A 27,866-nucleotide genomic window follows, 5' to 3' on the forward strand; every position below is an offset into this window, starting at 1 on the left:
ACCCCGTGTTGGTGCAGCCGGGATGGCATTAAATGCTGCCTCATGTCCAGCTCTTTGCCCTCCATAACCCCCAGGTCGTTCTGCACAGGGCTGCTCTCACCGAGCCCGGTGGTGTCCCCCATCACCACGTTGTGACACTGCGGGTGTCCCACTGGGGGGGAAGAACCACCCCACCCCTGCCCGCACTGCAGGGGGACGGCCCTGTGCTGCCCTCCATGGGGACCTCGTTGGCCTGGGGGGTCCAAGAACAGGCCTGGGGACATACAGGTACTGAGCCCCCCCCGCCGGGGCTGTGTGAGGGCAGAAGCGCAGCTCAGCCTCATATTTGGGCACATTGCAGGTTATTGGCGGCTGGGCCCCGCCAGGAGGCAGATAACCCCGCTGATAACGGCTGTGCGGGGCCTCCGCTGCACCCATTGGCTCCTGGGATGCCTATATCTCCCCTCCCGGCCTGTGCTGCACGCTGGGTCTGTGGGGTGGGATGGAGCCCGGCTGGGTGCTGGGGCTGCTGCTCTGTGTGCAGCTGTGCGGGTTTAGTGCTGGACCTGCGGCCGTATCGCAGCCCTCCCCGGCGATGAGCAACTCATCCGTCCATCTGCGGCTGGTGGGAGGCGGCCATCGCTGCGCCGGGAGGGTGGAAGTGATGCACGAAGGCGAATGGGGCTCAGTCTGCACCTACGACTTCGACTGGGACGCCCGCGGTGCCGGCGTGGTGTGCCGGCAGTTGGGCTGCGGGGCCGCAGTGAGAGCATCCCCGTACGCCCCGTTCGGGCAGGGCGAGGGACGCATCTGGCTGCATCCCTTTAACTGCCGGGGGACGGAGCGGGCCCTGCAGGACTGCTACAACTTCGGCTGGGGACGGCATTTCTGCGGCCACGAGTGGGACGTGGGGGTGACCTGCTCGGGTGAGGCCCCGCCGAGGATGTGGGGCGGGGGAGGCGGTGGCCGTGGCCGTAACTGATGCTTAACGCGGTGCAGAGGCGCTGGAGCTGCGGCTGGCGGCCGGCAGGGGACCCTGCGAGGGGAGAGTGGAGGTGAAGCTGCGGGGCCGCTGGGGCGCGGTGGCGGACGGCTCCTGGACCATGGAAGACGCCGAGGTGGTGTGTCAGCAGCTGGGCTGCGGCTCGGCAGCCGGCGCCCATCACGGCTCTAAATTCGGCCCGGCAGAAGGTCCCATCAACGTGGCCGTAGTTAATTGCAGAGGGAACGAGAGCGCGCTCTGGGACTGCGCCATTCAGGGCTGGGGGCCCTACGACGGCCATCACGACCACGACACCGCCGTCGTGTGCCAAGGTGAGGGCGCGGCCGGGCGGCCCCGAGGGGAGCCCAGAGCTCGGCTCCGAACCCACCGGCACCTCTCGCAGGGTTCTCCCGGCTGGTCGGAGGGGACGGCGCCTGCGAGGGGCGGCTGGAGGTGCGGCGGGGCCGGGCCTGGCTGGGCGTCTGCCACGGCCGAGTGAACGAGGAGGGCGCCCGGGTGCTGTGCAGGGAGTTGGGCTGCGGGGCGCTGCTGGCCCTGCCCGAGCCCGGCCGCTTCGGGGCCGCGTCGGGGCCGCTCTGGGACGGCGCCTTCGAGTGCGACGGCTCCGAGCAGCTTCTTGCCGCCTGCGCGGCGCGGCCGCCCCCCGAGCACCGCTGCACCGACGCCGCCGCCGTCGTGTGCTCCCGTAAGCGTGGGGCCGGGGGCCGGCGGACCGCATCCCGTGCCCGCATCCCGTGCCCGCATCCCGCCGCCCTCCCTCTGTTCTCTCTCCTCCTCGCAGCCTACACCGGGTTCCGACTGGCGGACGGCGGCTCGTCCTGCGCCGGGCGGGTGGAGGCGGAACGGCGGGGAACGTGGGGAGCGCTGTGCGCCGGGTCCTGGGAGCTGCCCGACGCTCACGTCCTCTGCCGACACCTGGGCTGCGGCCCGGCCGCCTCCGTTCAGCCGGGGGGTCGCTTCGGGGCGGGGAAGGGGCCGCTGCGGCGCGACCGCCTCGGCTGCGTGGGGAACGAGCGGCACCCCGGGGAGTGCCCGGCCGCGGTGCTCGGGGAGCCCGACTGCGACCCCGGGCGGGCGGCCGCCGTCATCTGCTCGGGAGCCGCGGAAACGCTGCGGCTGCGGGGCGGGGAGAGCCGCTGCGACGGGCGGCTGGAGGTGGCGTCGAGCCCCGACGTCTGGACCGGCGTGTCCGCGGGACCCAGCGACAACGGCACCGCGGCCGTGGCGTGCCGGCAGCTGGGCTGCGGGGCGCTCGAAAGGGCGTACGCTGCACCGGGAGGCGGCTCCGGCCTCGCGGAACTGCGGTGCGACGGCAGCGAGGAGCTCCTGGAGCGGTGCAGCACCTCGGGGCTGAGCCGCGGCCCCTCGGCGCTGGTCGTCATCTGCTCAGGTGGGAGTCCCGGGATGGGCTGCGGGGCATCGCGCGTCCGCACCCGGCCCCATCGCGGCCCTCCCGTGCAGGCAGCCGGCGGCTGAGGCTGGCGGGCGGCCCCGGGCGGTGTGCCGGCAGGGTGCAGGTGTATATGGACGGCGCCTGGAGCTCCGTGTGCCGGGACGCCTGGAGCCTGCGGGACGCCGCCGTCGTGTGCCGCCAGCTGCGCTGCGGGACGGCCCTGCAGGCGCCCGGCCCCGAGCGCTTCGGCTCCGGGACCGGGACAACGTGGGCGGGCAACGGGGGCTGCGCGGGGACGGAGGCGGCGCTCTGGGACTGCCCGGCGCGGGGCGGCTGCGGCGGCGGCGGAGCGGGCGCGGTGTGCGCAGGTGAGCGCGGGGCGGGCGCTGCCGTCGCGGAGCCGCCGGGGATGCGGAGCCGTGAGCGGCCCCGTCCTGCGGCAGCGCTGCGGTCACTGCGCTTGGACGGCGGCGGATGCGCCGGGATCCTGGAGCTGCTGCACGACGGAGCGTGGGGCCGCGTGTGCGCCGATGGCACCGATGCAGACGGCTCGGCTGTAGCAGCCGCCGTGTGCCGCCAGCTGGGCTGCGGGGCCGCCGGGACGCTGCACGCTGTACCGGACCGGGGCTCGGGCCCCGCGTGGCTGGGCCGGCTGCGCTGCGAGGCGGGGAGCCGCTCGCTCTGGCGCTGCTCCTCCACGGCCTGGAGCCTGCGGACGTGCGGCCCCGCCGGGGTCACGCACGTGGCCTGCGATGAGGACGGGAGCGACGCGGGCGGCGGCCCGGCCCCGGGGAGCGGCCGTCGGGACGGGGACGGCTGCGCAGGTGTCTCCGCCGCGCCCGGTGCCCCCGATGTCGGGTGCTCCCCGAGAGGCCTCACGCTGCCCCGCTGTCCCCGCAGCCGTCCCGCTGGGAGATGTCCCGCTGCCCACCGTGCTGTGCGCGCTGCTGGGGGCGATGCTCAGCCTGGCCCTGGCCGCCCTGGCCCTGCAGACGCACCGCGCTCGGGCTCGGCGTGCAGGTGGGCGGCGCTTTGGGGGTCTCTCCCCGTTGGGGACGCTTAAGGACCCGCTGACGCGTGTACTGTTTGCAGGCACCGGCCAGGACGGCGGTTCCGAGGCGACGTACGAGGAGCTGGATTACAGCAGGGAGGGGCTCGGATGTGCAGGTGGGAGCGGGTTCATCCTTTAAGCCGGGGCTGCTCCGTCCCCTCTGTGCCCCAGCGCCCACCCTCCCCCAGGCTCCGTGCTGCAGGGCTCGGGGCTGCTGCTGTCACATCGCACCGGGGATGAGGAGGAGGGGGGCGGCACCGCAGGGCGGATGCTGTGTGAGGATTATGATGATGCCGCAGCTGTGCCCGAGGAGACGCTCGGGGAGATGGGATACGACGATGTCAGCTGCCCAGGGACACCGCTGTGAGGGTGATGGCCGGGGACACGGCCCTGCAGAACCGCAGAGCAATGGCTCCATGTCCGCTCCTCCACCCATCTCGTTAGGGTGTGTGTTTGTTAAGCAGTAAAACAGGCTTTCAGTGTGAACGCACCTTCTTTATTCAACCCTTAAACTGCTTGGAAACTCGCCTTTTGGCACCGGGGGGGGATGTCAGCAGCAGGAAGAGCAGGGCACAGCTCAGCTAACACAGGCTCCCGCTGTGGGGAGGGGCCGTCAGAGGGGCTGTCAGCCCCTTTCGGCCCCGCCCAGCTGCCCCCCTGCCTGCCCTGACGCTGCGCTGGAAGCTGAGCCGCTCCATGGCTCCCGTCTCTGGGGCCTCGTGTTCCAGCAGGTCTGTGATCTTCAAGTTGGGCTTCAGCTCGCGCAGGGCAGCCAGCTCCTGCAGGGCATCCTTGCTCAGTGTCGATATACTGAGCCTTAAGGGAATGCAAAGAAACAGCTTTAGCACCAGCTGGGCAAACCTGCTCCCCAGGTCCATGTGGCCACACTCACCCCAGTGTCTGCAGGGTGCAGCTGTGATGGCGGAGTTGCTGCAGCAGCATCGTGGCCCCGGCTCCCAGCTCGGTGTCACTCAGGTCCAGGCACTTCAGGCTGTGGTTGTGCCCAAGCCACGTAACCAGGGCCTGGCAGCAGGCGCCGGTCAGGCTGCAGCTCCCCAGCCTGCAGAACAAAGGGGAGACAGCAGCACTGGGGACACAGCGGTGGCATTGGAGCCTACAGGGTGTGCAGGTGCTGCATGCTCTTACCGTAGTGTTTGCAGTTGGTATCCACAGTGCTGGAGCCCCTCACACAGCAGCTTCACACCATCATCCCGCAGCCCGGAGCTGAAGGACAGGTCCAGCTCCTCCAGGCACCTGCTGGTGCCCAGTGCCACGGCGAGGTCCTGGCAGCACCCACTGGTGAGGTGGGTGTACCGCAGCCTGTGGGAGAGAGCCTCAGCACTGCTGCCTCCCAGGTGCAGTGGGGCAGAGGGACACGGCTGCCCTGGAGGATGCTTTGGGGACACGCTCCCATGCAGGGAAGGCAGCTGTCCCAGCACAGCTTACCGCAGGACACGCAGGTGGCAGCCGGGCTGGCGCAGCCCGGTGCAGAGCATCCTCACACCATCATCACCCAGAGCTCTGTCACCCAGCTCCAAGTGGACCAGGCTGGGGAGTGTGGCCAGCAGTGTCCCCAGTGCTTCAATATCACCCTCTGTCAGTCCGCACCACTGCAGCCTGCAGGATGGAGGCACACCATACCCCACTGCACTGCAGCATGTGGGGAGTGCAGCCACCCACCCTATGGAGGTGCTGTGGGGCAGGGTCGTACCTGAGGCTCTGGAGTGAGCTGCCTGGGTACCACAGTGCCTGGCACAGCGGGCGCAGAGGTGAGCACAGCTCCTCCTGCTGCCAGCTCTGCCTAGGAAGGAGGGGATGAGAATGACCACATTGTCCCACAGTTCTTACCAAGAATAGGTAAAATCCTCCATGGATTGGATGGAAAGAGGCATTTGCAATTCTAGGACGTTCCAGAACTTTGCAAAGGAAAAAGGAAATCCTGTGTGGATACAGAGCACAGTCAGTACTTACCAGTGCAAACCCTTGGCTGGCTCCTGCCTGCGATGCTGCTGGTGGAAGGAGCAGCTCCGGAGGGTGACACTGAGCAGCCCAACCCACTGCTTGATGCAGAAGCAAAGAGCCGCCTGGTCATACAGCGTCAGCTTGGCACCCTGCAAGGCTATGCCTGTGAAACTGCCCAGCACGCTCTGCACAAAGCTTCGCTCATTGATCTCGAATAAAAAGTGGAAAGTGTCCAAATCCTCCACCACCGTCGCTTCATGGCGATGGCAGAGATCTCTGTGCCTTGTCTGAAGCCACCTCAGCAGATCTCCCCGAGGTCGTGATGAAATCCTGCACCCGATCCCTTTATCTGCGTACTCTATTGACTTGGGGTTCACCAGACCAAACAGGAGCTGCACTGTCATGTTCAGATCCATCCTAGACATGTGGTAGGTTTCTAACAACACATTCACATCCTTTGCAAGGAGCCGTGAGTCATCGACCACCTCCTCCCGATCCTCCAGGACGTAAAACATGGCTGCAAAGAACTCCTGGAGGTGCAGGTGGCTGAAGCTGTAGACGTTCCCATGGTCTGTGCCTTTCTCCAAACCTTTCTCATTGAGGAAGAGGGAGAGAAGCTCTGGCTGATTCAAGCCTTGGTCCTTGATTTCCTTCTCCTCAAAGAGGACCTTGTGCTTCCAGATGCCGTCGGCAGCCAAGGTGCAAAGCTTGTGCAGGAACTGCTGCAGGTTCTGCCAGGCATTGCTGTCTCTGTGCTTCATTAACCAGGAGAGGTAGAACATGATCATCTGTGTGGTGGTCTTAGAGCACGCAAGAAGCTGATCCTTCTTGTCCAGCTCTTGCTTAAGGATGGTGCAGACAGTCCAGCTCATGACAGGGATGACACACAAGCTGTAGAGGACCGCGTTTCCCCTGGTAAACCTGAAGGCCAAATCTGCTTTACTGCCATTCCCAAAATACCTGTGGAAATACTCCTCCCGTGCAGCTGGTGAAAACCCCTGGATTTCCACATAATGCTCACCCTCCAGGCACTGCCCCAGGCTCTGCAGAGCTGTGGGTCTCATGGCAATGAGCACAGAGGACTCAGGGAGGATGGTTCTCTTGAGCAAGCTCAGCAGGGTGGTTTGCAGTGGTTTGGCTTCTGTGGGGTCAGTGCTCAGCTGGTCCTTGGGCTGAGCCAAGGGCAATCCCAGGGCCTCAAAGCTATCAAAGATAAACAGGATCTTCTCCGGGTTACTCAGAATCCTTCCAGCCGGCGTTCGCTGTTGAGGGCAGCAGTTTGAGATCAGGTCCACCACGCTCACAGCTTTGGAACAGGAAAGCTCCTTGCAGTCTATGCAGAAGACGTAGTCAAACTGTGTGCAGAGAGTCCCTTCCACCCACTCCATCATCACCTTCCTGATGGTCATCGTCTTCCCCATGCCACTGGCACCCACCAGCACCGTGACCCGCGGCACCTGGCTGTCTTTGCTGGGTTCAAAGAGTGTTTGTGTGGTGACAGCGTCAGAGCTGACATCTCCAGGCTCATCTCCATGCTGATTCCAAGACTTCCTGGCTATGGTCAGGTTGGTGTAGTGGTCGCTCACGGACAAGTTCTCCCCTAGGCAGCAGTTCACCTCTTTGTACTGCAGGAACTCTCTGGCCACGTGCTCTCTGTATTTCTGCTTGTATTCTGCACCAGACAGAAGCACAGTCAGTTCCAAAGCACAGCCACGCTCCTGACACAGCGACAGCACAGGGCATCTGTTTCAGAGCCTCAATATCAAATTCAGTTATGCACTCCCAATTCATTGAGCCCTTTTTTCTTCTTCTGGACCCTTCCAGGAATGTCCCCAAGGTGTCCCTTGTGTCCTTCACCTCAGCAAATATCTGCCAGCTTGGACCTTGTGGCTGCAGTGAATGCCTGTACAGGCACACTGCTGCCCCTTCCAGGCACCCTGACCTTGTCCCCAAAGGCCTTAATCTGCTTGTGGCCTCACTGCGTTATGAGGCAAGGGAGGAGAGGAACCCTGATAGGATCAGAGGGACACCCTCACTGTTCCAGCCTCACCATGAAGCTGAAACCTGCTCTTTTACTGGCTTCTCTCTGTCCCAAGCACTCAAAAGACAAAGACATTTACCCTGTCTGCTTACCTTTCACCTTCTCATCAAGGACTTTTTCAGCAAGGTCCCTCTGGTTCATCTCCTCAAACAGCCTGATGGCAATGTCCATAGCAGCGCCTTCCCCATAGCTGTCGCCCATATAACTGATGAGAGTGGAAGGATGGGTGACCTTCTCCAGCTCATCCCTGCGGATGTTCCATCCTCCTTTGATATCATCCTGTGGCAGCTTCTTCTTGAATGCTTGGAAGTCTTCGAGTGTGAGACTTGCCAGTGCTTCTAACAGGATGGTGCTTTCTTCTCCTGCCATTGTGGGATATGGAAAATCACCTGAAAAAGGCAAGAGTTAGAAATCAGTTCTCTTTCAGTGTTGTTATGAGACATCCCTGAGAACATATAAGCACCAAGAGCAGTGGTATTTGAGGCTTGGTCTCACACTCATTTAGAAAGGGCAGGTGAGGGGTATTGGTGTGAACTTCACAGGGATAGAGCTGCTCAGATGGGGGTTGCTGCTGGCTCAGAGTTTGAGGAGGAAGAAAACTGACATAGAAGGGCAGCAAATCCTTGAGGGAAGAAGAAAGGGGTGACACTCAAAGCTAGAGACTGGGAGAAGGCTTCCAGTCACACCCTGAAGAAGCCAAAGCCAAATCTTTGAGGATTTTTTTAAACAGCATTTCTTGAGAAATTATAAACCCCTCTGATTTGTCACTGTGTGCCATTAGCAAGGCTGATGGGAAATTGTGACAAATGACAATGGAGTACTGCCAAAGAAACGTGTTCACCATGAGAACGGCTCCTATTTTAGCAAGGCAGTGATTATTGCTAAGCTACCAGCAGACAACAAGTGGTTTTCAATTATAGCTCCAACCATTTCTTTGCCACCCTGATTACTGAAGAATCATTTTTCAGAGTTGGTTTTTATTTGAAGAGATAAAACCCTTCACTGGTAACACCAGGGCTTCCTAATGCACCTGTAGGACACGGGCTCACTTCAGCAACTTGTTCAAATCATTATCTCCTGAGAATAATGAAAAATAGTCATCTTAATGGATGCTATGCCAGCAAGCAGAATCATATCATAGAACCACAGAATGGTTGTGTTGGAAGGGTCCTTATAGATCACAGAACCACAGAATGGTTGGGTTGGAAGAGTCCTTAGAGACCACAGAACCATGGAATGTTTGGGTTGGAAGGGTCTTTAAAGATCACTAATTTCCAACCCCTGCTGTGGACAAAGTTACCAACCACTAGCTCAGGGGTGTGCCCAGTGAGTAGCAGTGGGCATTAATATTAAAGGACAGAAGAATTACCACGCAGACCTTACAACAACCAGATCTTCTCGCTCCTGCTCTGGCTGAACAAGGTGCATATCACGCTGTTAGACAGAAACCAGCTGTAATCATTGGGCATGGATGCAGTGTTCTAATAGTAAACCAAAGGCAAGCTTCATCAAGTTGCAGAGGAGCAGGTGGAGCAGCAGCAGAGATGCAGAATTACAATAACAATAATATACTGAAGGGGTAAAATGGTTATATGTAAATATGATGACTGCAGAGTTAGCCTGTTATGACATGATTTATTGTAGTTATTGCATGAAGCCAATGCATGTACAAGAGACAAGGTCTCCCTTTGACCTTGAAGGAGCTGCTTTCACCTTGCTGCATCTTGAGCTGAAGCACTGCGTGCTGTGCTGGCACTTGGCTCCCTCCTGAGCTCTACTGCCATGGATTTTCTCTGGTTTGCTTTAAACACGGACAAGCATCATAACCCTTATTTGCTGATCAAACCCAGCTAAAAGACCCACACGAAGTCCCAGGACTTGGCCATGGGGAAATGTGAGGTTTGGCCCCAGAGGTGGTTTTAACCTGGGAGGATTCAGGGAGAACAGAGATGCCACAACGTTCCCTCTATGCAGCATTTTAGCTTCCTCCCCTGTGCTGTGCAGAGCATCTCTTGTGTGACAGCGTTTCTAACAACATCCTCAGAAATCCTGAGCGCCGTGAGCCCCCAAATCCCTTTTTTTGTTGTTTTTTTTTTCTTTTACCTACGTGCAGAAGCATCTCAGATTGCCAGGCTGCCCCCTCCCATTCTCCTCCCCTGCTCCAAGTTGGTGGCTGCAATTGCTGCATGCTCAGTGCAGTGGGGGCAGCCCCAAATCACCCAGCCCTGAGACAGGGGGGTGTCAGACTTCCCCCCCCCCCCCCTCCCCACCATCCCCCACCTTGGCATCCAGTTCCCCTCCGCGGTCCCAGCCCTCCCCTCCGGATTGGAGCACTCTCTGCCCTCCTCCCCTGCTCTCCATCTTCCTGCAGGTCTGCAGAGGCGCATTGTGGGAAACTCCCAAGTTTTTTCCACTCCCCCACCCTCCCTCCTTCCTCTGCCTCCATCCCTCCTCTCTGCGCAAGAGCCAGCTCTGGAGGACAGAGGTAAGGCTGCTGCTTTTCCCCACGCGTAACACTAATTGGAGGGAGGGGGGAGGTTGGAGAGAGGGGAGGGAGATTTTAATTCCCCATTGATAAATAACAATATGTCTTAAAATAGTAAGGATCTGTGCACGTGTCCTTCAAGGTCAGGCAGCCCAGGGATGGAGGATGGGAGAGGGGATGAAGGCAGGAAGGTGGGATGGAGGCTGCAGATCTGGAATGGAGGCAGGGAGCTGGGATGGAGCTGGGATGGAGGCTGAAGCCCTGCGATGGAGGCTGCAGCCCTGGAAGGCTCTTGCCGGGTTCCCAGCTGTGTTCCTGCTCCTTTCTGCCTGCACAGTGCCATGTTAAATGTCTAATTGCTAGCAGTCCACAGGCAGGAGGCTATGCAGAGCAAACAGTGCTGGTAATTAATAGCCCTGGCTGTTGAATGTTTCCTTTCTCCATGTTTGGAGGTGGGGGTTGTTCTGCTGGGTTGGGCCATATCTGTGATACCAAATGGATCGCATTTGATATTGTGCCCTGCTTTGTGCTGAAAAGTTGCTTACAAAGAGAAACAGACAAACACAAAATCAAGCCCCTTGTGGAGAACTGAGAGAAATGAGCTAGTGTATCAGATGGGAGGGAGACACCAGATGGGAATGAAATGCATGAGGGGTCTCTGGAGCTTTTTCTGCGCCTCTATGTGTAGTTCTTTTTGCATCTATGTGTGCAGAGACCTGTTTGCTTGGTCCCTGCTTGAGGTCTCAGTGACCACTGAGGATGGAGGGGAGAGGTTTTTTATGCCATATCCGAGGTCAGCACAGGAGAACTTTGGTGCTGGGGCCATAGGAAGGTGATGGCAGCCTCTTCTCCTGGGTGGGGCTTGGGCAGGATGCTGTCAGGAATGGGAGGACGCAGCTGGACAGAGCTCCCTGCTCCAAACGGGGACCAACATCCACACTCTGACCTTCACAGCCACGACCTTCAGCAGTTCCCATCCTTCCAGCCCCTCACCCATGCAATTGCAGCAGGAGGAACAATCTAGAATCCCCCTTAGATGCACATATTCATCCCTTGGCTGGCGGGTGGCCACAATTGCGGGCATGGCCCGGTGCAGCGGTTCCATCCGCAGTGGGACGCAGGAAGGATGGATATAGGGCAGCCTTCATGCATTGAGAGACATCCCGGATCCCCAGAAGGACACTGCTGAATTATTCCCCTTCCACCTGCAGGGGCTCCTCACATTTCAGCTGCAAAGCAACAGTTTTCAGATGTTGCAGAACGGAATCTGCAATCTTTGTGATCACAGCTGAGATGAAGGGGAGGGGGGGGTGATGGCACAAGCGGCTTCCATTGGATGGGTCTATCAGGTTGCCCATAGATGAAGAGAGCTGCCAAATCCAACTGCTGCTTACTGCAGTCCCTGGGGCTACTGTACTGCCAGAGATGACCTTTTTTTTTCTCTGTCTTTTTTCTTCTCATCCTTTTTTTTTCTTTCTTTTTTATTTTATTTTATCTTTTTGCTCGTGTATTTTGCACTTCAGAGAGAAATGGGACTGATGACTCCCAAGGTGGGGCTCTAAAAGCAGCATTAGGAGGGTGAACCCTCTCCCCATCTCCCCTCTTGGCACAGCATAGAGGGAATAGAACTGCAAAGCTTGGAGGAACCAAAAGCACTTCTGCATTTGGGTTACTGCTGAGGTCCCAGCTATAGGTGTTTGGATGGATGCAACAGGGAATTGCTCTTTTGTTCCTTGGGCAGACTATGAGGCTTTTGGGGGAGGCAGTGGCCTCCATTCTGGAGCAGGCAGCCCTCGGGGTGGATGGCTGAGCAAAGCTGTCTCAGGGAAAGGCTTGGGATCTAATGCCTTGCAATTCTGCGTGGTAAGGGCTACAGCCTTGTTCCATTAATGGAGACACAGATTCATGCAGTCTCACGGCCTCATGCAGTGCCACCATGGAGGCAAAATTCTGTGTCCTGGGGCTGTTTTGGTGCTGCTTTCCCTGTTCTTGCTGTGTTCCAGGGCAGCTGCAAGGCATGTGAAGGAGGGTTTGTCTGCACCAGGCAGCGAGCAGGTTTATAGTTCTTCTCAGGGCTCTTGGAGTTATTTTCACATAGGGTAAGAGTAGGTAACAAAGCAGAAATGTGACATTAGTTTACACAGACCCTGTGACGTTCAATGGACCATGGATGTGATGGCTGAGATTCCAGGTCTTGATGCAGCTGCAGGGCTGATGCAGACACTGTCAGCAGTGACTTGAGGCTGCCGCCGCCTGCTAAAAGCCTTTCAGCTCCTTGATGCTCAAAATTCAAAGGGATTGTTGGGTGGGAAGCATTTAATCTGGGATGCTAGAAGCAGAGAAGAGCACGCTGGGAAAAGGATCCATCAATATTTCATCCCAGGGAAGTGGGTCAGCGGCATGTGCTGCAGCTCAGTGCTGCTGCCTCCAGGCTGTGCTTCAGGAGGGTTGCACAGCCCAGCCTTGGTGCACTGAGCCTGATGAAGAGCTCCTACAGAAAGCAATTCCCACTCTGAATGCATTCATGCTGTTTTATCTCATTTGCCGGGCGTTGCGTCGATCCAAAGTAGAGTGGAGGTGGCTGAAAAGCTCCCAGTGACATGACACAAACTCCTTACGTAAAGCTGCTCTGAGATTTATGGCAATACTGAGATGTACCGCATTACCTCATCCACCATCACAGCACCTCTTGGAGATGGGAAATGGCTTAGTCACAGTATGCTGCCGTCACAATGCCTGGCTGCTGGCATGGCATCTTGCTGCCTTTGATGTGCCTGTTGCCTCAGCAGCACAGAAAGGGGCAGAAAGGACCTAAAGCCATCACTTCTCATTCTTGTGGCTCCATCTGCTTTCCCCCTGGCCACCTAAGCCAAGACCTCTTGGTGGTGGCAATAATCAACATCACTGTGCCTTCTTCCATCTGAAGATCTAGAATCAGTCAGCTCAGCCTCCACTATGACATAAATCCCATTTCCATAGGCTTGTGACATGCAGAGGTCAGGTAGGAAGGCAGCAGCAGTGCTGATACCCCAGTAGCACCCTGTTTCTAACAGCCTGCTCCCTTAGCTGCCCTATTTTTGGTACTCAGAACCATGTTGATTTTGCTGTTATTTCCTCCTTTTGTAAAGTCATACAGTTTTAAGCTTTAAGGTGCCTTTTTGAAGTGGCTAAATTCTCGTTTCCTTGTTTATGTGCAGTCTGCCAGAACGGAACAAAATTTTCAAGCTAAAATTACCTGCTCGTGATCTACCAGCTGGTGCCAACGGATGAATCTGTGATGGTAATTGAGTCCCGCCAGGGTGATGTTTGAGGACCCCCTACAGCTGTGGGGTGCAGCTTCATGCTGCATCCTGCACTCAGCTCTTCCTTGCAGATTTTCTCAGCTTTCTTTCTAACTCAGAAGTGTGAGGGGAAGATTACAGGGCATGGGAATGAGGCTGGGAATAGGACCTTCTAAGAGTGATACCTTACAGCAAAGCCAGCAGTGACTCATCTGCTCCAGTTGGTGCAGAATTGATGCAGCTTTCATCTGCACAGACAGCAGACAGATGAATAGATGCGCCTGCTAATGTGGTGGGCAGGGAGGGGGGCTGAAGCAGAAAAGGTGCCCTCCAAGGAGCCAGGGAAATTTGCTCCTTCCCTGTTGCTTTGGTTAGGGCTTGTTGTGATGGGTCTGACTGCACTGACCTTGAGCTGCAGCAAGCAGAACCAGCCAAGGACTTTGTTGGGCAGGAATTCAGAGCACTTTCATTTTCCTTTTATCTCCTTAATTGCTTAATTGATGTCATGATCTCTGCTTCCCCTCCCCAGCCTGGGGAGGAGCTGGTGGAAAGTGGAAAACTCCCTGCAAGGGGCAAAGATTGTTAAATAAAAGCATAGAATCAGGGAGACAGGGGAAATGAAGTCTGTTTCTCACAAAACCTCATTCTACAGTGCTGCTGTCTGTATGGGAGGCAGATGGGAGCTGGAAGGGGGAGGAACGGGTAGACGTGGAGACAGGAGCTGAGGGGGAATAAATAGATGTGATGAGCTATGGAGAAGAAAGTAAAGGTGGAGGGATGGGCCATGAGAGGGAAAACTTTATGGGATGAAACGGGAACTTTATGGCAAGGAGAAGAAAAACCCTTCAAAAATGAGCCTGATGAGGGCTGCAGAGGTGCTTAGAAATGAGCAGCTCCTGTGCCTTTGAAAGCACAGGGCTAGAAAGAGGAGAGAAGAAATTAGGAAGTCTGATGGATATCGACAGCTTTGGGATCAGTTCTGCAGAATGCATTGTAATGCTTTTAGAACCTGGCTTGGCAGGAAGAAATAAGTGCAAAACCTGATAGTGAATTTTGGTTTAGTTTGGTTTCCAAATCTTTTGAAACCTTTGGAATCTGCATAAGGGGAAAACAGCAAATATTTAGAGATAGCAGAATACAGTATTACTGCACAGTGCTAGGGAGAGTGAGCAGCCCTGCTAATTGCCATTGAAGTCTCTATGTAGGTAACTGAATATTTATGATACGATGAGTCTGGCTCTCCCTGCCTGAACCTCAAAGCCTGCTCCTGTTGTGAGCCTCACTTTCTCTTTGTGGCCTGTGTCATCACTGCATCAGATGTAAAATGAGAATTAACACTTCCTCAAACCAGAGGAGTAGAGCCTTACAAATGACTGGAGCTGTAGGACATAGGAACATGCCTCTGGGTGCATCTGGCATTTCTACTAAGAAATCATAGAATCATTCAGGTTCTCAAGTTCAACGTTATCCCAGCAATGCAAAGCCTAGTGTGAAACCATGTCCTTAAGCATCACATCTACACACCTTTAAATGCCTCTGGGCTTGGATCATGAATGTCCTCTGAGCTGTTATTGAAAGCAGTGTCTATCTGGAGAGGTTTTTGATGAGCTTCTCTGTTTCTAAACCCAGACAGTTATTGAGCTCACATTTCACTTAGCAGGCAGAGAGCCCTCGGCAGCGCCAGAGGTCAGATGGGAGGTAATGAAACAGGCTGGACATGAGTACATCCTGTCACAAATAAAGGACATTGCATACACAGCTGGGGATGTATAAGAATAGATACAGTAGACCTCAGTGAAGGTTGGTCTGATGTTCGGTGTTTCCTCAAGTGCAGGCACTAGAGTAGATGCTTTGACTACAGCTCACAGTTCTCCACAGTTTTGTTCTCCTCTTCAGGTGGGATGGCAGTAGCTTGTTTCACCCAGCTCTCATTGCTTTCCTTTATCTTCCAGGTGCTGTATCATGTCCAGGTAGGACACCACCAGTGTGAACGTCATCCAAAGGTGATCACCCCAAAGCACTGAGTTGTCCTGATCTTGTGGCTCCTGTTTCACCCAGCAGCAAGGCAAAGCCGAAGAAGACCTTGAACTGTCTCCCTGTGTGCGGGGCATCCAGACCACCTGCAGCACTCGAAAGGATGGAGTCCAAAGGTAACGTCCGAAGTGGAAACAAACCCGATGCCAAGGCCGCCAGCTCTGGAAAGCCAGAAAAGCCCAGCCCTGGGCCTGCCACGAATGCAGACAAGGAGACCCCCAACGAGCAGCCTAATCCTGTCGCTGCCAAGAAAGCAGGCAGCGATGCTGCTGTTGCAAACAACCACAGCAACCTGAAACCCAGTGCAGCCGCCACGGAGACACAGGAGGCCACTGGCCAGTCCCCTGACTCTGACCACAAGGGAAATGGCTCCGAGGAGTCACCGGGCAGCATCTTCGAGAACATGAAGTCTTGGATCATCGTTGGAGGAGTGGCGGTGGCGGCGCTGGCGGTGGTTGTGGGAGTGGTGTTCCTAGCCCGGAAAAAATGAAGACCGAGATGGGGTGGGCTGAGAAACCCAGCCTGGCTGTACAGCTCCTTTTGAGACAAATGCATGCAGAAAAATTCTATACATATCTATATAGAGAGAGCGAGCTAGATAGGTCAATGTCAAACACCAACCGCAACTCCAAGAGTCTTGTTCAAGACAACAGTGCCAGTTTGACCCGATGTGGGTAACTCCATGCACTCAGTGTGTTCTTTTCATGTAATATATCTTGGCTTATACCACTGTGTATAGATTTCAGCTTCTCCTGATGGGTGTAAATGACGGTGTCCCCTCCCCTCCCCTGCTGTCCTCCCTGGGAGCCACCCCCACTTCTCTTGCGGTCCCCTGTTTTCAAGTCCAAAGTGTTCTTCGTCCCATCCAGAGTCCCTGCTTTGTGTTTTGGTTTTTCTGTTCAGTTTGTTTTGAGGGAAGAGATGGAGCCTAGCGAGAAGACCCAGTTCACCTGTCCCCGTGTGTGGGGCAAAGCGTGATTTCTTTGTGTTAATTTCTTGGGGCTTTGGATAAGGCTGTTCAGCTGGTATTTTCCCACTGGAGGCTATGGCCTTTCTGTACATGAGAAGGTAGGAAACACAAGCTGGTTTTAGGGGTGGACAGGAGCTGGGACCTCATGAAAAATAACCCTGACCTGCATCATGCCAGGGAAACCCTGATCAAGGTCACTGGAAAGTTCCATCTGTCCTTGAGTGATTCCTCGCCTGTGACAGTAGCAGGGATTTTTGACTCCTCCAACAGCTTGGAAATGGAAACAAATTCCCAGCACTGGGGAGCAGCCTGGTTTCACTGGTGAGTACCTCAGGTCTAAAGCCAGACCTTCTAGGAAGAAAAAGGAAGGCAGGCAATGAGAGGATTCAGTGCCTTGGCAGATGCCCTTCCTCTGACACCAAGAAGTGGGTCACTTTATCTTGCACTGTCTTTTTAACTTGGGTCAGAGCTCAGATGATATCAGAGATTAGATGAGGTCAGAGCTACAGGCTCCCTTGGAGCTCAACAGAAGTTGCAGCCAATGGGATTTTTGAGTGATGCTTAGAAAAAGAACATGAGATGTTGGGGTAAGTTCAGCAGAAATCAGTTAAAGAGCCAATGTGACTTGTCTTTGAAAATTACTAGATAGGACAGCAGATGTGTATAACCCAATCTGGTAATTCTCTTGGCTCACGTCCTCTTTATTTACCTCTGAATCTGTTTGGCTGAATGCATACAGCTTCCCAAGACAAAAAGCCTTTTCAACACAGCATGGCCATTCCTATGGTCACCCTCTTTTCCCCAAGGCTCATAAAATATTCCCAAAGGCACACAGCCTCTGGGAGTATCAGATGATGTCTGATGCAGCATGAGTTTAATGTCTACCTCTACCTTCACAAGTACAGTGGAGAATTTGCTGGAGTTGAACAGAAGGGTCCTCCATGGCTGGGTGCCTCCATAACATCACTTCTGTCTAAAGAGTGGATTTCCCCTCATCTTGCTTTGCAGTTCAGTCATTCATTTTAGGCTGGGGTGAAGTGAGGGTAAACAACAGCAGAGGACTATGAGAGGAATTGGGAAAGTAGAGATGTAAGGCACAAAGTAGCTGAGAAGCAGTCCTAGCACAGAACCTTTGCAGAAATCGCAGCAGGGCTTTGCAAGAGGATGCAATGGGGCTGCTGCTACACCTCCCTGCCTGCACCTCATCCAAGAGCCTGGGGGTGATGTAGAGCACCCAGCCTCTGGCAGTGCCCTTGGCATGTCCTCATGCACAAGCCAGAAACAAAAGGCAGCACAGCCCATCCAGGAACCTCATCAGTGTTACTGCCCACTGGGTACAGAGTAACATATCCAAACCTATGGTGTTTGCACACAGGGATGGATATTCCTGGGCTCTGCTTCCTTTTGAGCACAAAGCTTTTGGCTGTAGGGACTCTTCTTGTGCTGCTTATGAGGGAGGGAAGTTGGCCACCCCTGTTCTGATTCATGTTTTACCAAAGCAGGGTTGGTGATTTTCAGACCAATTCCTCTATTTTCAACTCCTGCCTTTAAGAGATGTTTCCACCTGTCTTCTCCTGCTATTGGATAGTTTTAGCAGTGTGTGACACTACAGATGCAGCATTTATCTACTCAGCATTGATCAGCATAGATAGATGCAGGGGGAGGAAAAAAAAATGCCTGCCTCATTTGAATATCTTATTATTATTTTACTTTTGAAGCGTTTTCATTTTCTTTCCTTAAAGTTTGGCAAAGGAAGAGGGAAAAACAATTCTCAGCCAACGTGGGCCTTAACCATTTCTGTCCGTATCTTGCCCTTAGGGCCTGTGGGTGCAGGGCCAGAATCCCCATCCAGAAACACCCCCCAGAGGCAGTGCTGGGATGACAGCTCATGCTCTGGGTACATAACCACATGCAGCCCTCCCCAGGCAGGGACTGTAATTTGTCCTATCCATAAGGGATCTTCTGCTTACTGCCGTAACTTAACACTGTCTGCTGTCCAGATCTATCATCTGGAGCCCACCTCTTGGGTTTGGTTTGAGGAACACCTCTGTTTATGTGTGCATGTGAGTGTGTCTGTACCACCACCCTGCCCTGAAGAATATTCTGTGTATGTCTGTATATTTACCTATCTATATTACCGCAGTCTGAGTAAATTCACATTCCTTGTAGGGAAAACCAAAACCAAATCTGGAGGTGACACTTTGTTCCCCTGCATTCTCACAAGGTGTTCATGATGTCTTTTTTGCGCCATGAATCACACCACGCAGCACCCACCTTTCTTTATTTGGTCCTGGTTTCTGCTCAGTGCAAAGAATGTATGGCTAGTGAACTGCTGAATGTATCATGTGCCCATTATGCTAAAAGCTCAAAACTGCTATTCCTCTCCCTGGATAGTCATGTGGGCTACTCGCTTGAAATTAAGGTACTTTTAGACTATATTGAACTGTATGGACTGTGTAGCACTTGGCAAAGTGCGGGTCTAGCATTGGCTTGAGTCAGGCAGATGAAGCGTAGATGCCACATGAGCTCCCAGGCACGCTGCTGACACCACGCACTTGCAAGTGACCTCCTCTTAGCAAACACCTCCTGTTCTGCCTTAACGTGCCAGGCTGTGCGGTGGTTTCATTCCGAGTCCAAATGTCCAGTGAGAAGTAGGCTGAGAAGAGCAAATTCTTCTCTCTCAGCATCGAAGCGAGATTGAACTCAAAGCTGTCGAGAAGCCGAAGGCTAAAATGACTGAACTCGCTGTGCTAAATAAATAGTTGTCTTTTCTCATACTGAGCACATGCTGTTATTTGCTTGCTGTTATTCTTTGTGTGGTGTTTGTGACATGAAGTGATATCTCCATGGGGAGAATGAGCTGATTGTTAAAATGAATAAGATTCTGCGCTTGGGTTTGGAAGAGATCTAGATTGCTAGTTTACTCTTTGGATAAAGTCTAAATCAGACATTTGACTTCACAGACATTGCAGCTTATCACTGAAGCTATAGATTCAATAACCATACCTTGTTGTATGCTCCCTTGGGCAGCTCTGTAGAAGGTTTTTGATGCTTCTAGCTCTCAGAACAATGGAAGAGATGACAAGTCTGCTTCCACTGTCCTCTGGTTTAATAGGCTGTGGTAAGTCCTGCTACTCCCAACAGCTTTGCAAACAAACCTAGGAGGAAAAGGAAACATAGCAGCACTTTCAGAATGGCAAGCAATGGGCACTTCCCAGCCCCACCAGGTTTAGTGGGAAAGTCTTTATCTGCACAACCATGCCTATATGGACAGCAATATATGTGAATAACCATCAGGATAACTTTAAAAGCAATCGAACAAAAAACTCACCGGTGAGAGATGATTCCTGCTTAAAATTCCCTTCCTTTCTTGGAAGTGTCACAAGGGTTGAGAAATCTGCCTTGTTCTAAATACTCTTAGAACTGGTTTTTAAGGGCAAGGAGCACAGAATGTTAGTAAGGTTAATGACAGTCTTAGCTGTCAAAAACAACATATAGAGCACCTAATCTAAGTCCATCCTCCTGAATGCAGCTGTCCACAGGATAGCTGTCATTGAGCTAGGCTATGATAGCTCGAATTTAGCAGCCCAGATGATGATGCAAGGTGCTGCTGAAGGGACTGAGTCATTGGCTTGGAGCACACCCCATGTACCATTCAGTTTGACTTGCCTAGCTCTATTCCAACGTCATTTTTTAGTCTTTTATTGCTTCTTGCATGAGTTAGCTCAGATCACAGGGCCTCGATTGGCCCTGGAGAGTTAAATCTGTTGAGTAAATGGTTCTTAATGAAACACTGCATGACTGCAAGCTCTTCCTGGGATTGGAGACCCAGGAGCTGCCTGCCAGTTGGATGTGGGGGTATTCAGGCTATTATTCAAGAGACGCTAACACAGTGTATGCAAACAGGATGCCTGGCTGAAGCTAGGAACACTTTAGTACTCAATATATTGGAGCACTAGAAATACAGGCAGAGAATAGAGCTGGCTCTCAGCTGAAGTCAAGGACCTGCACTTTTAACCAACCCTGCATTGTATCCCTGGTTTTGCCTCATCAGCTTCAAGCAGTCAAGCTTCTGGGACAATCTGCTAAGAACAAGGGTGCCATACAGTTCCTTTCAAGAACAACAAGTGAATCATTTGGCTTTATCCAGTTTCGAGCAGCCCTCCTTAAGCCTGATGCCTTCTTTCTGAGTCACTGGTTACGACCCTTTCAATCCAAGCCTTTAAAAGGTGTCATCTCAATTCTCCAGTACAAACCAGCTCCCTTCTAGTGGTAGGTGCAGGTTGCTTATAAACTCGTGGAGAAACTAAGATTGTAGAAACTCGAAGGTCTGATTACAGGGGGTTTCTTTTCTTCTTTTTTGGCTTTTATTGTGTTACTTTGCCAGGGACTGACTCAAAGCCCCTGGAAGTCAGATGGAAATGCCTGCTGTGCCACCAGTGGGTTCTCCATCAGCCCCTGTTATCCAGTTGATAATAACTTCCAGAGTGACATCTTGTTTTCTTCCCGGTACAAACAGGCCTGCTTGTCACTTACACATATTTTTACCTGTGTTCAACATACAGGTTTGGGTTGGTTTGTATTTTTTTGGTTAATATCAGAAACAATATGCTGCTAGATTCATTTCCTGGAGGGAAATGGACACCTACCTACACACAAAGCTAATTTATACCTTGTTGAATTTATAACCTCGTCTATGCTTCTATGGACACTTTGTATGGGCTGCAGCTCAAATCCTAAAATAGTCAAGAATTTTTCCTTTCCCATATAGTATTCTATTTCCTTTGACTTACAAAAAACAAAGCGTATAAATGCAATAATGCAGGTAGACTAGAAATACTAGATTGAAAATTAAAGTAGTTTAGCTTGTCCCGTTGTGACTGACAGTGTTGTATGACACCCAACGCTGTACCCTAACATTTTCCAGGCTTTCCACGTAGCTGAATCTAGTATTAGCTTTGAAAACCCATTGTATGAGTGGTGGGTGGATGGGCTGGAAACGTGTGCTCTCTACACACTGTATGTTACTCACATTAGAAGCTGTATGGCCACTCCATATGCTGTGAAACTGTAAATGATTCCCAATACACCTGTAACTCTTACCAGGATTGTGAAAAAATAAACTATATCTAGAGATATATATACAGATAGAGATGTATAATTCCTCCTGTGAGCATCTTTGTGTATGCGGGTATGCGAGTGAAAATGGTTCACTTCCTCTCACTCCTCAGCCATGGTCATGTTTCCTGAAGGCTGAACATTGGTTAGGATTAGAGATCCCAATAAAAACCACAGTGAAATGAAATCCCTGCCCAGAATAAACCTCAGCCTGATGGAAACAGGCAAAAGAAGATTATTATTATCATTTCCAGATAGGGGCTGAGCTCTAGAATAGCTTATCCAGAGCCACCCAGGCTCAGCTGTAAGGCTGAACATGGGTTGGACCACACTAGACTCAAAGAGGAAACACTCAGCTAATTCGAAGGATGGGAAAGACACTTTTGGGATGGTTTGGATGAGTTTATTCATTTTGTGTATTAGAAATACGCCACAGGGCTTCACTGAGAGGCTCTGGTATTCAGATGAAGAGGGACTTGGGAAATAAAAAGGTTGGAAATGCAGCATCTCAGCTACCACTGGGCACTGAAAATGAGGTGATACATCCACATTACATTCTGCTTCTTCGTTTACAACAAGCTATCGCTGCCACAGGGAGGTCAGCGTTGAGCGCTCAGCGCTTCAGCCCAACAAAGTTGAAGAGGGAGGGATATAAAACCGGTATCAAAAGCCAAACGTCAACATAAAACCCAATGAGGAAAGACAGAAAGGGAAGCTGAGCACGGCGGCCATTGCCCATTACAATGCAAACGAATGGGCCGACCCAGAGCGTATTAAAGGCACCGCGGGGCAACATCCATCATGGCGGCTCACCTCAGCGTTCCCGCCCAACGGTCGCGAAGCTCCGTCTGCCCCGAGTGCGCATGCGCGGCTGCATGAGGCGCCGGCTCCGCACGCCGCCGCCCGTCCCTGCCATGTCGGAGCGGCTCGGTAAACCCACCTGCCTCCTCGTCGCCAGCGCCGCCTCCGCCGGTGAGCAGCTCCGGGGACAGCCCCGAGACCCTCCTGCTTCCCTCTATCCCGGCCTGGTTGTGCGCGGTGCTCCGGCCCCTTTTCCTGTCAACCGGGCTCCTCCCCTCCCCGGTGCGCGGCCCTATGGTGTTCGTGTGGTACCGCTTCCCGCGCCGGGCCTTGAATTGAATTGAATTCTGACCATCTCCTGAGCTTTTAAATGACCCAAAGCGGATCTGCGGGCCTCGGTAGGTAAAATCACGCTGCTGTTGGGCTCTGTTTTGCAGGGGTGTCAGCCCAGTCCTTCCAGCAGTGCTTCACGCTGAGCAGCTCTGCCTTCAACCTGCAAGTCGCCACTCCTGGGGTGAGTAAGAACGGTAATGGTTGTGATTTCAGGCTAAATCCCTCGGTACCGAGCGGCTGTGTGTGCCCTGTGAGTGCAATTTGGGCAGCTGCCCATCAAGTTGCATCAGCATGGATGCTGGCACTATGACTTGCAAGGGATGAGGTAAGGAGAGGCAGGGCTCAAGGAGCCTGTCACACTGTTATACGAGGTGCTGGAGAAGGTTCTGCTGAGGTGGGCCAGTTGTAAAGCTGGGTTATTATTATTATTATTTAAGGTGAAGGAGCAGAAGTGGTACCTGAAGCCTGTCTGCTGATTAGTGATGGTAGGGAGGCTGGCACTGCTCTATGCTGCTGCAGCAATCTAGCTGGGTTGATGTAGTGGGTAGTGGCTTTCTAAGGATGTGGTGGGGGACCTATGGGTCTCTGGAGCTTTGCTTTCTGCTGCCAGCAAGCTCCTCTCTTACCCAGCAGCTGCTCCTGGGCACCTGTACTGCTCCTCAGGTGGCTCTTGTTCAGATCTCTCCCTGCAGAGCAGGGGCAGCCATAGAATCATAGAATGGACTGGGTTGAAAAGGACAGCTGTGTACACAAGTGATGCTCAGCAGTCTCCCGGCAACTGGGTCCAACCAGAAAAAGGCACTACATCCATTTTGCTGATGGCATTAACAGGAGATACTTATGGTTCCTGTGTTTTTACTTGATGTTTTAGGAGGCAAGCTAACAAAACCAGCTATATTCTTTAAGCCTTTTAAATCACATCCTTCTCTATAAGATCATGTGCCTAATCTGTGAAGGAAAGGTTTGATCTAGAGGTGGTGTCTTGATGCAAGATTTGAGTGTATGCAAAGTTTGAGGGTATTACTAAATTGGAGGAGCTGTTGACTCAAGGGTAGAGATGCCTTGCAGAGGGATCTTTGATTAATGTGAGGGGTGGGTAGTCACTGAGTGTATCAAGTTATTGAACAAGAGCAAATGCCAAATTCCCCACCTGGACTGCAGCAATCCAGGACATGTGTAGAGTCCTGGGGACAAGAGGCAGGAGAGCAGCCCCATAGAAAGGGATCTGGGGGTTCTGGCTGATGGCAAGTTGAAGCTGAGTCAGCAACGTGCCCTGGCAGCCCAAAGGGCCAAACCATACCCTGAGGTGATGCATCAGATACAGCACTGCCAGCCAGGCAAGGAAAGGGATTATCCTGCTCTGCTGTTTGCTGGTGTGGTCTCTTCTTTTTTTTTTTTTTTTCCCTTTGGTACTTAGTGACGTCCCCCAAGGGTGTTCATCAAGAAATGTAGGAGAAATCTGTGTGACGATGGCAACTGTAGTCTGCAAACCTTTCTTCCACTAGGGGAAGTCGATTGATTTTGTGGATGTGAATGAGAGCAATGTGCGCTGGATACAGGACTTCCGCATGAAGTCATATGCAAACCCTGCCAAGCTGGAGTCAATTGATGGTAAGGTCTTTGCTATTGGCTTGTGTGTTATTTCCATTTATCAGGGAAACAGATTCTTCTTCACATTATGATTTTAGAGAAGAAGGTTACAGAAAAGGCGTGGAAGCTTTTGTTTTAAGAGGAAGTCATAGTGACTGCATTTATTTTCCTTCTTACTTCTTGTTTACTTGGGAAAAGGCTTATTAAAAAAGTAAAAGCTAGCAAGCAGAGCTTTTAAGCTTTGTCTATGTAAGAAATACCTCATTAAAAATGTCCTGGGACAAAGAACTCCTACCTCTTCTTCCTCTATTCTGTATAGATCATTCAGTTTCCTTAGTCCTTTCAGTCTATGAATACTGTTGTTTGAAGTTTGTCAAATCTGACATGAATTTATGGTCAGGTAGTTTTTTAGTTATGTTAGTTTTTGTTCCTCTTTCCTAGGTGCTCGATACCATGCACTGCTGATTCCAAACTGCCCAGGGGCTATGACTGACCTTGCAAACAGTGGGTACCTGGCAAAGATACTGCAGCACTTCTGCACAGAGAACAGTAAGTAACATCTGTTTTGTGGGAAGGTTCTTAGACAGAAATGCTTCTCTCCTGGTCGATAGGATTCAAGGTTCGAAGCCAAATGTGGGATATACCAGACTAGGCATTAAAGCCCCAACAGATGAAGCTTTTTGGCAGTTTGAAGATGCTTACAGTTTCTTAAACGTGTTTTAATCTCTCTCTAGAGCCTATCTGTGCAGTTGGACATGGCGTTGCAGCTTTGTGCTGTGCCACCAATGAGGATAAAACCTGGGTATTTCAGGGATACAGCCTGACAGGGGTAGGTTGAGCTTTCAACACGCTTCCTGGGACTTGTTTTGTTATCCTATTACAAGAATCTTTTCCTGTCCAGGCTCTGAGGCTTGAGATGGCGATGCCAGTGTTTGTGGCCTTATTCTAGAACTTACTCCACACAAATCCATCAGCTTGGTGTGCTTAATTTACATTCAAGAGGCTGTTATTGGAAAGGGGCCCAGCACCATCCACGAGGGAACTGTTTCACTTCACCTCACGCACTGATAGTGTTTATTTCTTGCTGTTCCATAAGCTTCAAACTGAGTCTATAGGATGCTGGAAATGACTGCTGCAGCTCTTTGAGTTCAGAGCTGAGGGCTTTTAAGAGTCTTTTTTTCTGTTTCATGAATGCAAGAGGCAGGTTTTACTGCTTATGGTGCTTTTTATTTTGACGGCTAGAGGAAGTTTTGGGGGAAAAAGCTGGGTTTTGAGTTACAAGACAGTTTATACAAAGCCTTTTATATAGCAGTTATAGCTGTGCACCAAACCTATGTAGTATAACTTCTAGAGTTGAAAATTTATATGCAGTGTTCATGAGACTCAGGAGCCATTGCAGTGTCCTGCTGTACTTGTGAACAGTAAAGATAAATTATGGAGTTTTGCCTCTTTTATTTGTACAAAAGCAAGACAATTAATTCTTTCTTTTTCAGCCCTCTGTGTATGAACTAATAAGGCAGCCGAATTTTGCCAGTTTGCCCATTATTGTGGAAGACTTTGTGAAAGATTCTGGAGCTACATTTAGTGGTAAGTCACTCTCGTTGACCAGCACTTTGTTTTGTGGCTGTGTTGATTTAACGTTTGCATGCCCATTTGACACAGGAGGGTTTCCACTGCTGTGCAGCTTTGCAGTCCATGCCTGCAGGGGAATCTTAGAATGGCCTGGGTTGAAAAAGACCACAATGGTCACCCAGTTCCAACCCTCTGCTGTGTGCAGGGTCACCAGCCAGCAGCCCAGGCTGCCCAGAGCCACATCCAGCCTGGCCTTGAATGCCTGCAGGGATGGGGCATCCACAGCCTCCTTGGGCAACCTGTTTCAACCTGCTGTTGATTGAATTAAAGGACCAGTCCTGCTGTTCTTTTAGAGAAGGGCTTTCTAGTGAAGTTGTTGCAGGACTGGGTGCTTGAGATTGCCCCTGTCTGTTGGATTTATAGATTGACTGAGCAAATCTCCCTACTTTAAATAGTTACTTTCTGCATTCTTTTTATGAGGTGAAACTGAGGCAGTGCCTACTAATACACCTGTTGTGTTGTTTTCTTCCTCCTGTATTGCAGCCAGCAAACCAGATGCTGTACATGTTGTGCTGGACAGGCACTTGGTGACAGGACAGAATGAAAACTCCACCTTTCCAGCAGTCCAGAATCTTCTTATTCTTTGCAACGTCAGGTAAGGCAACATGGGAGATGAGAACTAGGAACAGGTAGTGTCAAAGAATTTAAGCTCAAGAGCCTTGTCCACCAGACCCATTCTTCCTTATTTAGCTACTGAAATGCATGTTGTCTGTGCTTGACCTATCTGTTGAGTCTGATAAGCCTTTTGTTAAAAAGGCATTCATGTTGGGTTGGAAAGTGCAAAGTTATCCATCAAGACTGGTGCAGGCTTTTCTAAATAGTTCTGCTGAGCAAAATTTCTCTTGTATGGCTTTTATTTGTGCTTTCCCAAGTTAATACTTAACTATATGTTGGGATTCTGGGTTTAATTTCTTTGGTAATACCTTGGCCATTTGGCTGTCTTTTCCTCTTGTCAGATAGAAGAATGTATTTAAGTAACCACAAAAATCTTCTTTTGTTCAGGTGAATGTGTGTTAGAAGTCCTTTCCTGGATGTGGACTAACAGGTGCTGTCATGTTTGGATGTGTTTCATTCAGCAGGAAATAAAGGAGAAGATCTCTTTGCAAATAGGATGGATGTTGAGCCAGCAGGCTGGGGACTCTTGTCTTTTAACTGGATAAAATGTGTTTAAATTTCTATCCTGGACTATGAAGTGACTGTGATGTTGAAGTGACAGTATTAGGTTGTCTGTATACAGAATGGAGGAAGGAACAAAAAATCAGTGGCTGTGAATGTTGTTTACTGAGGATGAAGACTGTTCTTGGATAACATTATACCAACCATCATTTGTAGCTCAAATATTACGATCTCCACATTGATGTGCCCCTTCCAGAGGTGTCCTTACCTTTCTTTGGTAGATCTGAATACTGTCTGAATTCAGAATGTATCTGTGACACTTAAATATACTTGGAGCAGGATGGAAAATGCTTATCTGGGTTTGTTTGTTCGTTTTTAACATTTTTAGCTTTGGTTTAAACCCTCATTTCTGACAAGCTTGCTCAGAGATTTGTTAGCCTCTGTCACCATCAGAACAGACTTGCCATCAGGATTTGTAGCAGACTATCTGCTGAAATGATACAGAAGGCTTTTTGTTCTTGTGCTGCAGTAGTGTTTGTAGTTAGGGTCATTTTGTTTTGGACATTGTGCAGCTACAGCTCTGTCCTTAAAAGCTTTGAATACAAAAGATGAATCTTCCCACCCCAGGCTCCATTGACTCTCTGGGCTTCTATGTAGGAAAGTTGGGCTGTAGTTGGGTATTTCACCACCTGGTGGCGGTGAGACACTGCTGGATTTAACCCCTGACACATATTCTCATCTCTTAAGCTGTAAGAACAAGGTATAACAACACAGTTCAGTAGCCAAGTTTTAAGTATTTTTCCTACCCAAGAGTGCACAGCAGATATTTCTTGTTTGAGAAGGTTCATTTGCATACACAAGAAATGTTCCTGCCTATTTCCTTGTGACCCTTGGCCTTTATCAGTGTCTTACTTGTGATAGAGTTAGCATGTGCTCTGCTACACCCCAGGGATGCTAATCTTTAGCTTAAAGTGAATTAGAATGTAAAGATGGTGATTCACCTGGTGATGTGAGTCAGAAACTACACATACCTGATTTGACCTGGTTAGATAGAAATCAGCTCAAGGCAATATCAGA

The 27,866-nt window shown here is 51.8% G+C and overlaps 4 protein-coding genes across 21 annotated transcripts; 3 read left to right on the forward strand and 1 right to left on the reverse strand.

The window, feature by feature from the left end:
• Positions 1-335: 335 nt before the first annotated feature.
• LOC107314166 (scavenger receptor cysteine-rich type 1 protein M130-like) lies at positions 336-3,912 on the forward strand. 7 transcript variants are annotated; one of them, XM_015863117.3, is made up of 9 exons: positions 336-905; positions 979-1,293; positions 1,365-1,667; positions 1,764-2,372; positions 2,444-2,743; positions 2,819-3,199; positions 3,276-3,395; positions 3,468-3,542; positions 3,615-3,912. In XM_015863117.3, exons 1-9 carry the CDS (start codon positions 482-484, stop codon positions 3,791-3,793), a joined length of 2,706 nt encoding a protein of 901 aa, XP_015718603.3. In that variant the 5' UTR covers positions 336-481; the 3' UTR covers positions 3,794-3,912. The 7 variants fall into 7 exon arrangements, with proteins under 7 accessions (XP_015718603.3, XP_085404081.1, XP_085404082.1 ...); XM_085547955.1 differs by having other exon boundaries at positions 1,365-2,372; positions 2,444-3,199; XM_085547956.1 differs by lacking the exon at positions 2,819-3,199 and having other exon boundaries at positions 1,365-2,372.
• NLRP3 (NLR family pyrin domain containing 3) lies at positions 3,901-22,352 on the reverse strand. Of its 3 annotated transcripts, none has more exons than XM_085547952.1 (9): positions 22,258-22,352; positions 19,206-19,357; positions 7,522-7,818; positions 5,398-7,060; positions 5,138-5,227; positions 4,873-5,043; positions 4,573-4,746; positions 4,319-4,486; positions 3,901-4,242 (listed from the first exon to the last, which is right to left on the reverse strand). In XM_085547952.1, the coding sequence occupies exons 3-9, from the start codon at positions 7,796-7,798 to the stop codon at positions 4,008-4,010; spliced, it is 2,778 nt and encodes a 925-aa protein (XP_085404078.1). In that variant the 5' UTR covers positions 7,799-7,818; positions 19,206-19,357; positions 22,258-22,352; the 3' UTR covers positions 3,901-4,007. The 3 variants fall into 3 exon arrangements, with proteins under 3 accessions (XP_085404078.1, XP_085404079.1, XP_032300580.2); XM_085547953.1 differs by having other exon boundaries at positions 22,131-22,352; XM_032444689.2 differs by lacking the exons at positions 19,206-19,357; positions 22,258-22,352 and adding an exon at positions 9,710-9,875.
• Positions 9,868-18,980, forward strand: CEND1 (cell cycle exit and neuronal differentiation 1). 2 transcript variants are annotated; one of them, XM_085548032.1, is made up of 4 exons: positions 9,868-9,914; positions 13,112-13,194; positions 15,148-15,165; positions 15,257-18,980. In XM_085548032.1, the coding sequence occupies exons 3-4, from the start codon at positions 15,158-15,160 to the stop codon at positions 15,717-15,719; spliced, it is 471 nt and encodes a 156-aa protein (XP_085404158.1). In that variant the 5' UTR covers positions 9,868-9,914; positions 13,112-13,194; positions 15,148-15,157; the 3' UTR covers positions 15,720-18,980. The 2 variants fall into 2 exon arrangements, with proteins under 2 accessions (XP_085404158.1, XP_085404157.1); XM_085548031.1 differs by lacking the exon at positions 13,112-13,194.
• On the forward strand, positions 22,181-27,137 carry GATD1 (glutamine amidotransferase class 1 domain containing 1). 9 transcript variants are annotated; one of them, XM_015863118.3, is made up of 8 exons: positions 22,181-22,289; positions 22,556-22,632; positions 23,957-24,062; positions 24,483-24,590; positions 24,776-24,870; positions 25,535-25,628; positions 26,157-26,268; positions 26,676-27,137. In XM_015863118.3, exons 1-8 carry the CDS (start codon positions 22,181-22,183, stop codon positions 26,677-26,679), a joined length of 705 nt encoding a protein of 234 aa, XP_015718604.1. In that variant the 3' UTR covers positions 26,680-27,137. The 9 variants fall into 9 exon arrangements, 6 of the variants coding, with proteins under 6 accessions (XP_015718604.1, XP_015718605.1, XP_085404208.1 ...); XM_015863119.3 differs by having other exon boundaries at positions 26,750-27,137; XM_085548082.1 differs by having other exon boundaries at positions 26,753-27,137.
• Positions 27,138-27,866: the final 729 nt, after the last annotated feature.

The sequence above is a fragment of the Coturnix japonica genome, chromosome 5 (assembly GCF_054131305.1).
Source record: "Coturnix japonica strain WE chromosome 5, WE-NBRP24, whole genome shotgun sequence".
NCBI lineage: Eukaryota > Metazoa > Chordata > Aves > Galliformes > Phasianidae > Coturnix > Coturnix japonica.

Excerpts from the sequence above, each read along its gene's own strand:
- LOC107314166 (XM_085547954.1), top strand. The coding sequence starts at position 482 with ATGGAGCCCGGCTGGGTGCTGGGGCTGCTGCTCTGTGTGCAGCTGTGC. Across the intron at positions 906-978 it reads CGTGGGGGTGACCTGCTCGG|AGGCGCTGGAGCTGCGGCTG; the intron begins GTGAGGCCCCGC and ends AACGCGGTGCAG. Across the intron at positions 3,396-3,467 it reads CGCTCGGGCTCGGCGTGCAG|GCACCGGCCAGGACGGCGGT; the intron begins GTGGGCGGCGCT and ends TACTGTTTGCAG.
- NLRP3 (XM_032444689.2), bottom strand. The coding sequence starts at position 9,875 with ATGGAGGCAGAGGAAGGAGGGAGGGTGGGGGAGTGGAAAAAACTTGGG. Across the intron at positions 5,228-5,397 it reads CCAGCCAAGGGTTTGCACTG|GCAGAGCTGGCAGCAGGAGG; the intron begins GTAAGTACTGAC and ends CCTCCTTCCTAG. Across the intron at positions 4,747-4,872 it reads TGCCACCTGCGTGTCCTGCG|GCTGCGGTACACCCACCTCA; the intron begins GTAAGCTGTGCT and ends TCTCTCCCACAG.
- GATD1 (XM_015863119.3), top strand. The coding sequence starts at position 22,181 with ATGCGCGGCTGCATGAGGCGCCGGCTCCGCACGCCGCCGCCCGTCCCT. Across the intron at positions 22,290-22,555 it reads CGCCAGCGCCGCCTCCGCCG|GGGTGTCAGCCCAGTCCTTC; the intron begins GTGAGCAGCTCC and ends TCTGTTTTGCAG. Across the intron at positions 24,063-24,482 it reads CAAGCTGGAGTCAATTGATG|GTGCTCGATACCATGCACTG; the intron begins GTAAGGTCTTTG and ends CCTCTTTCCTAG.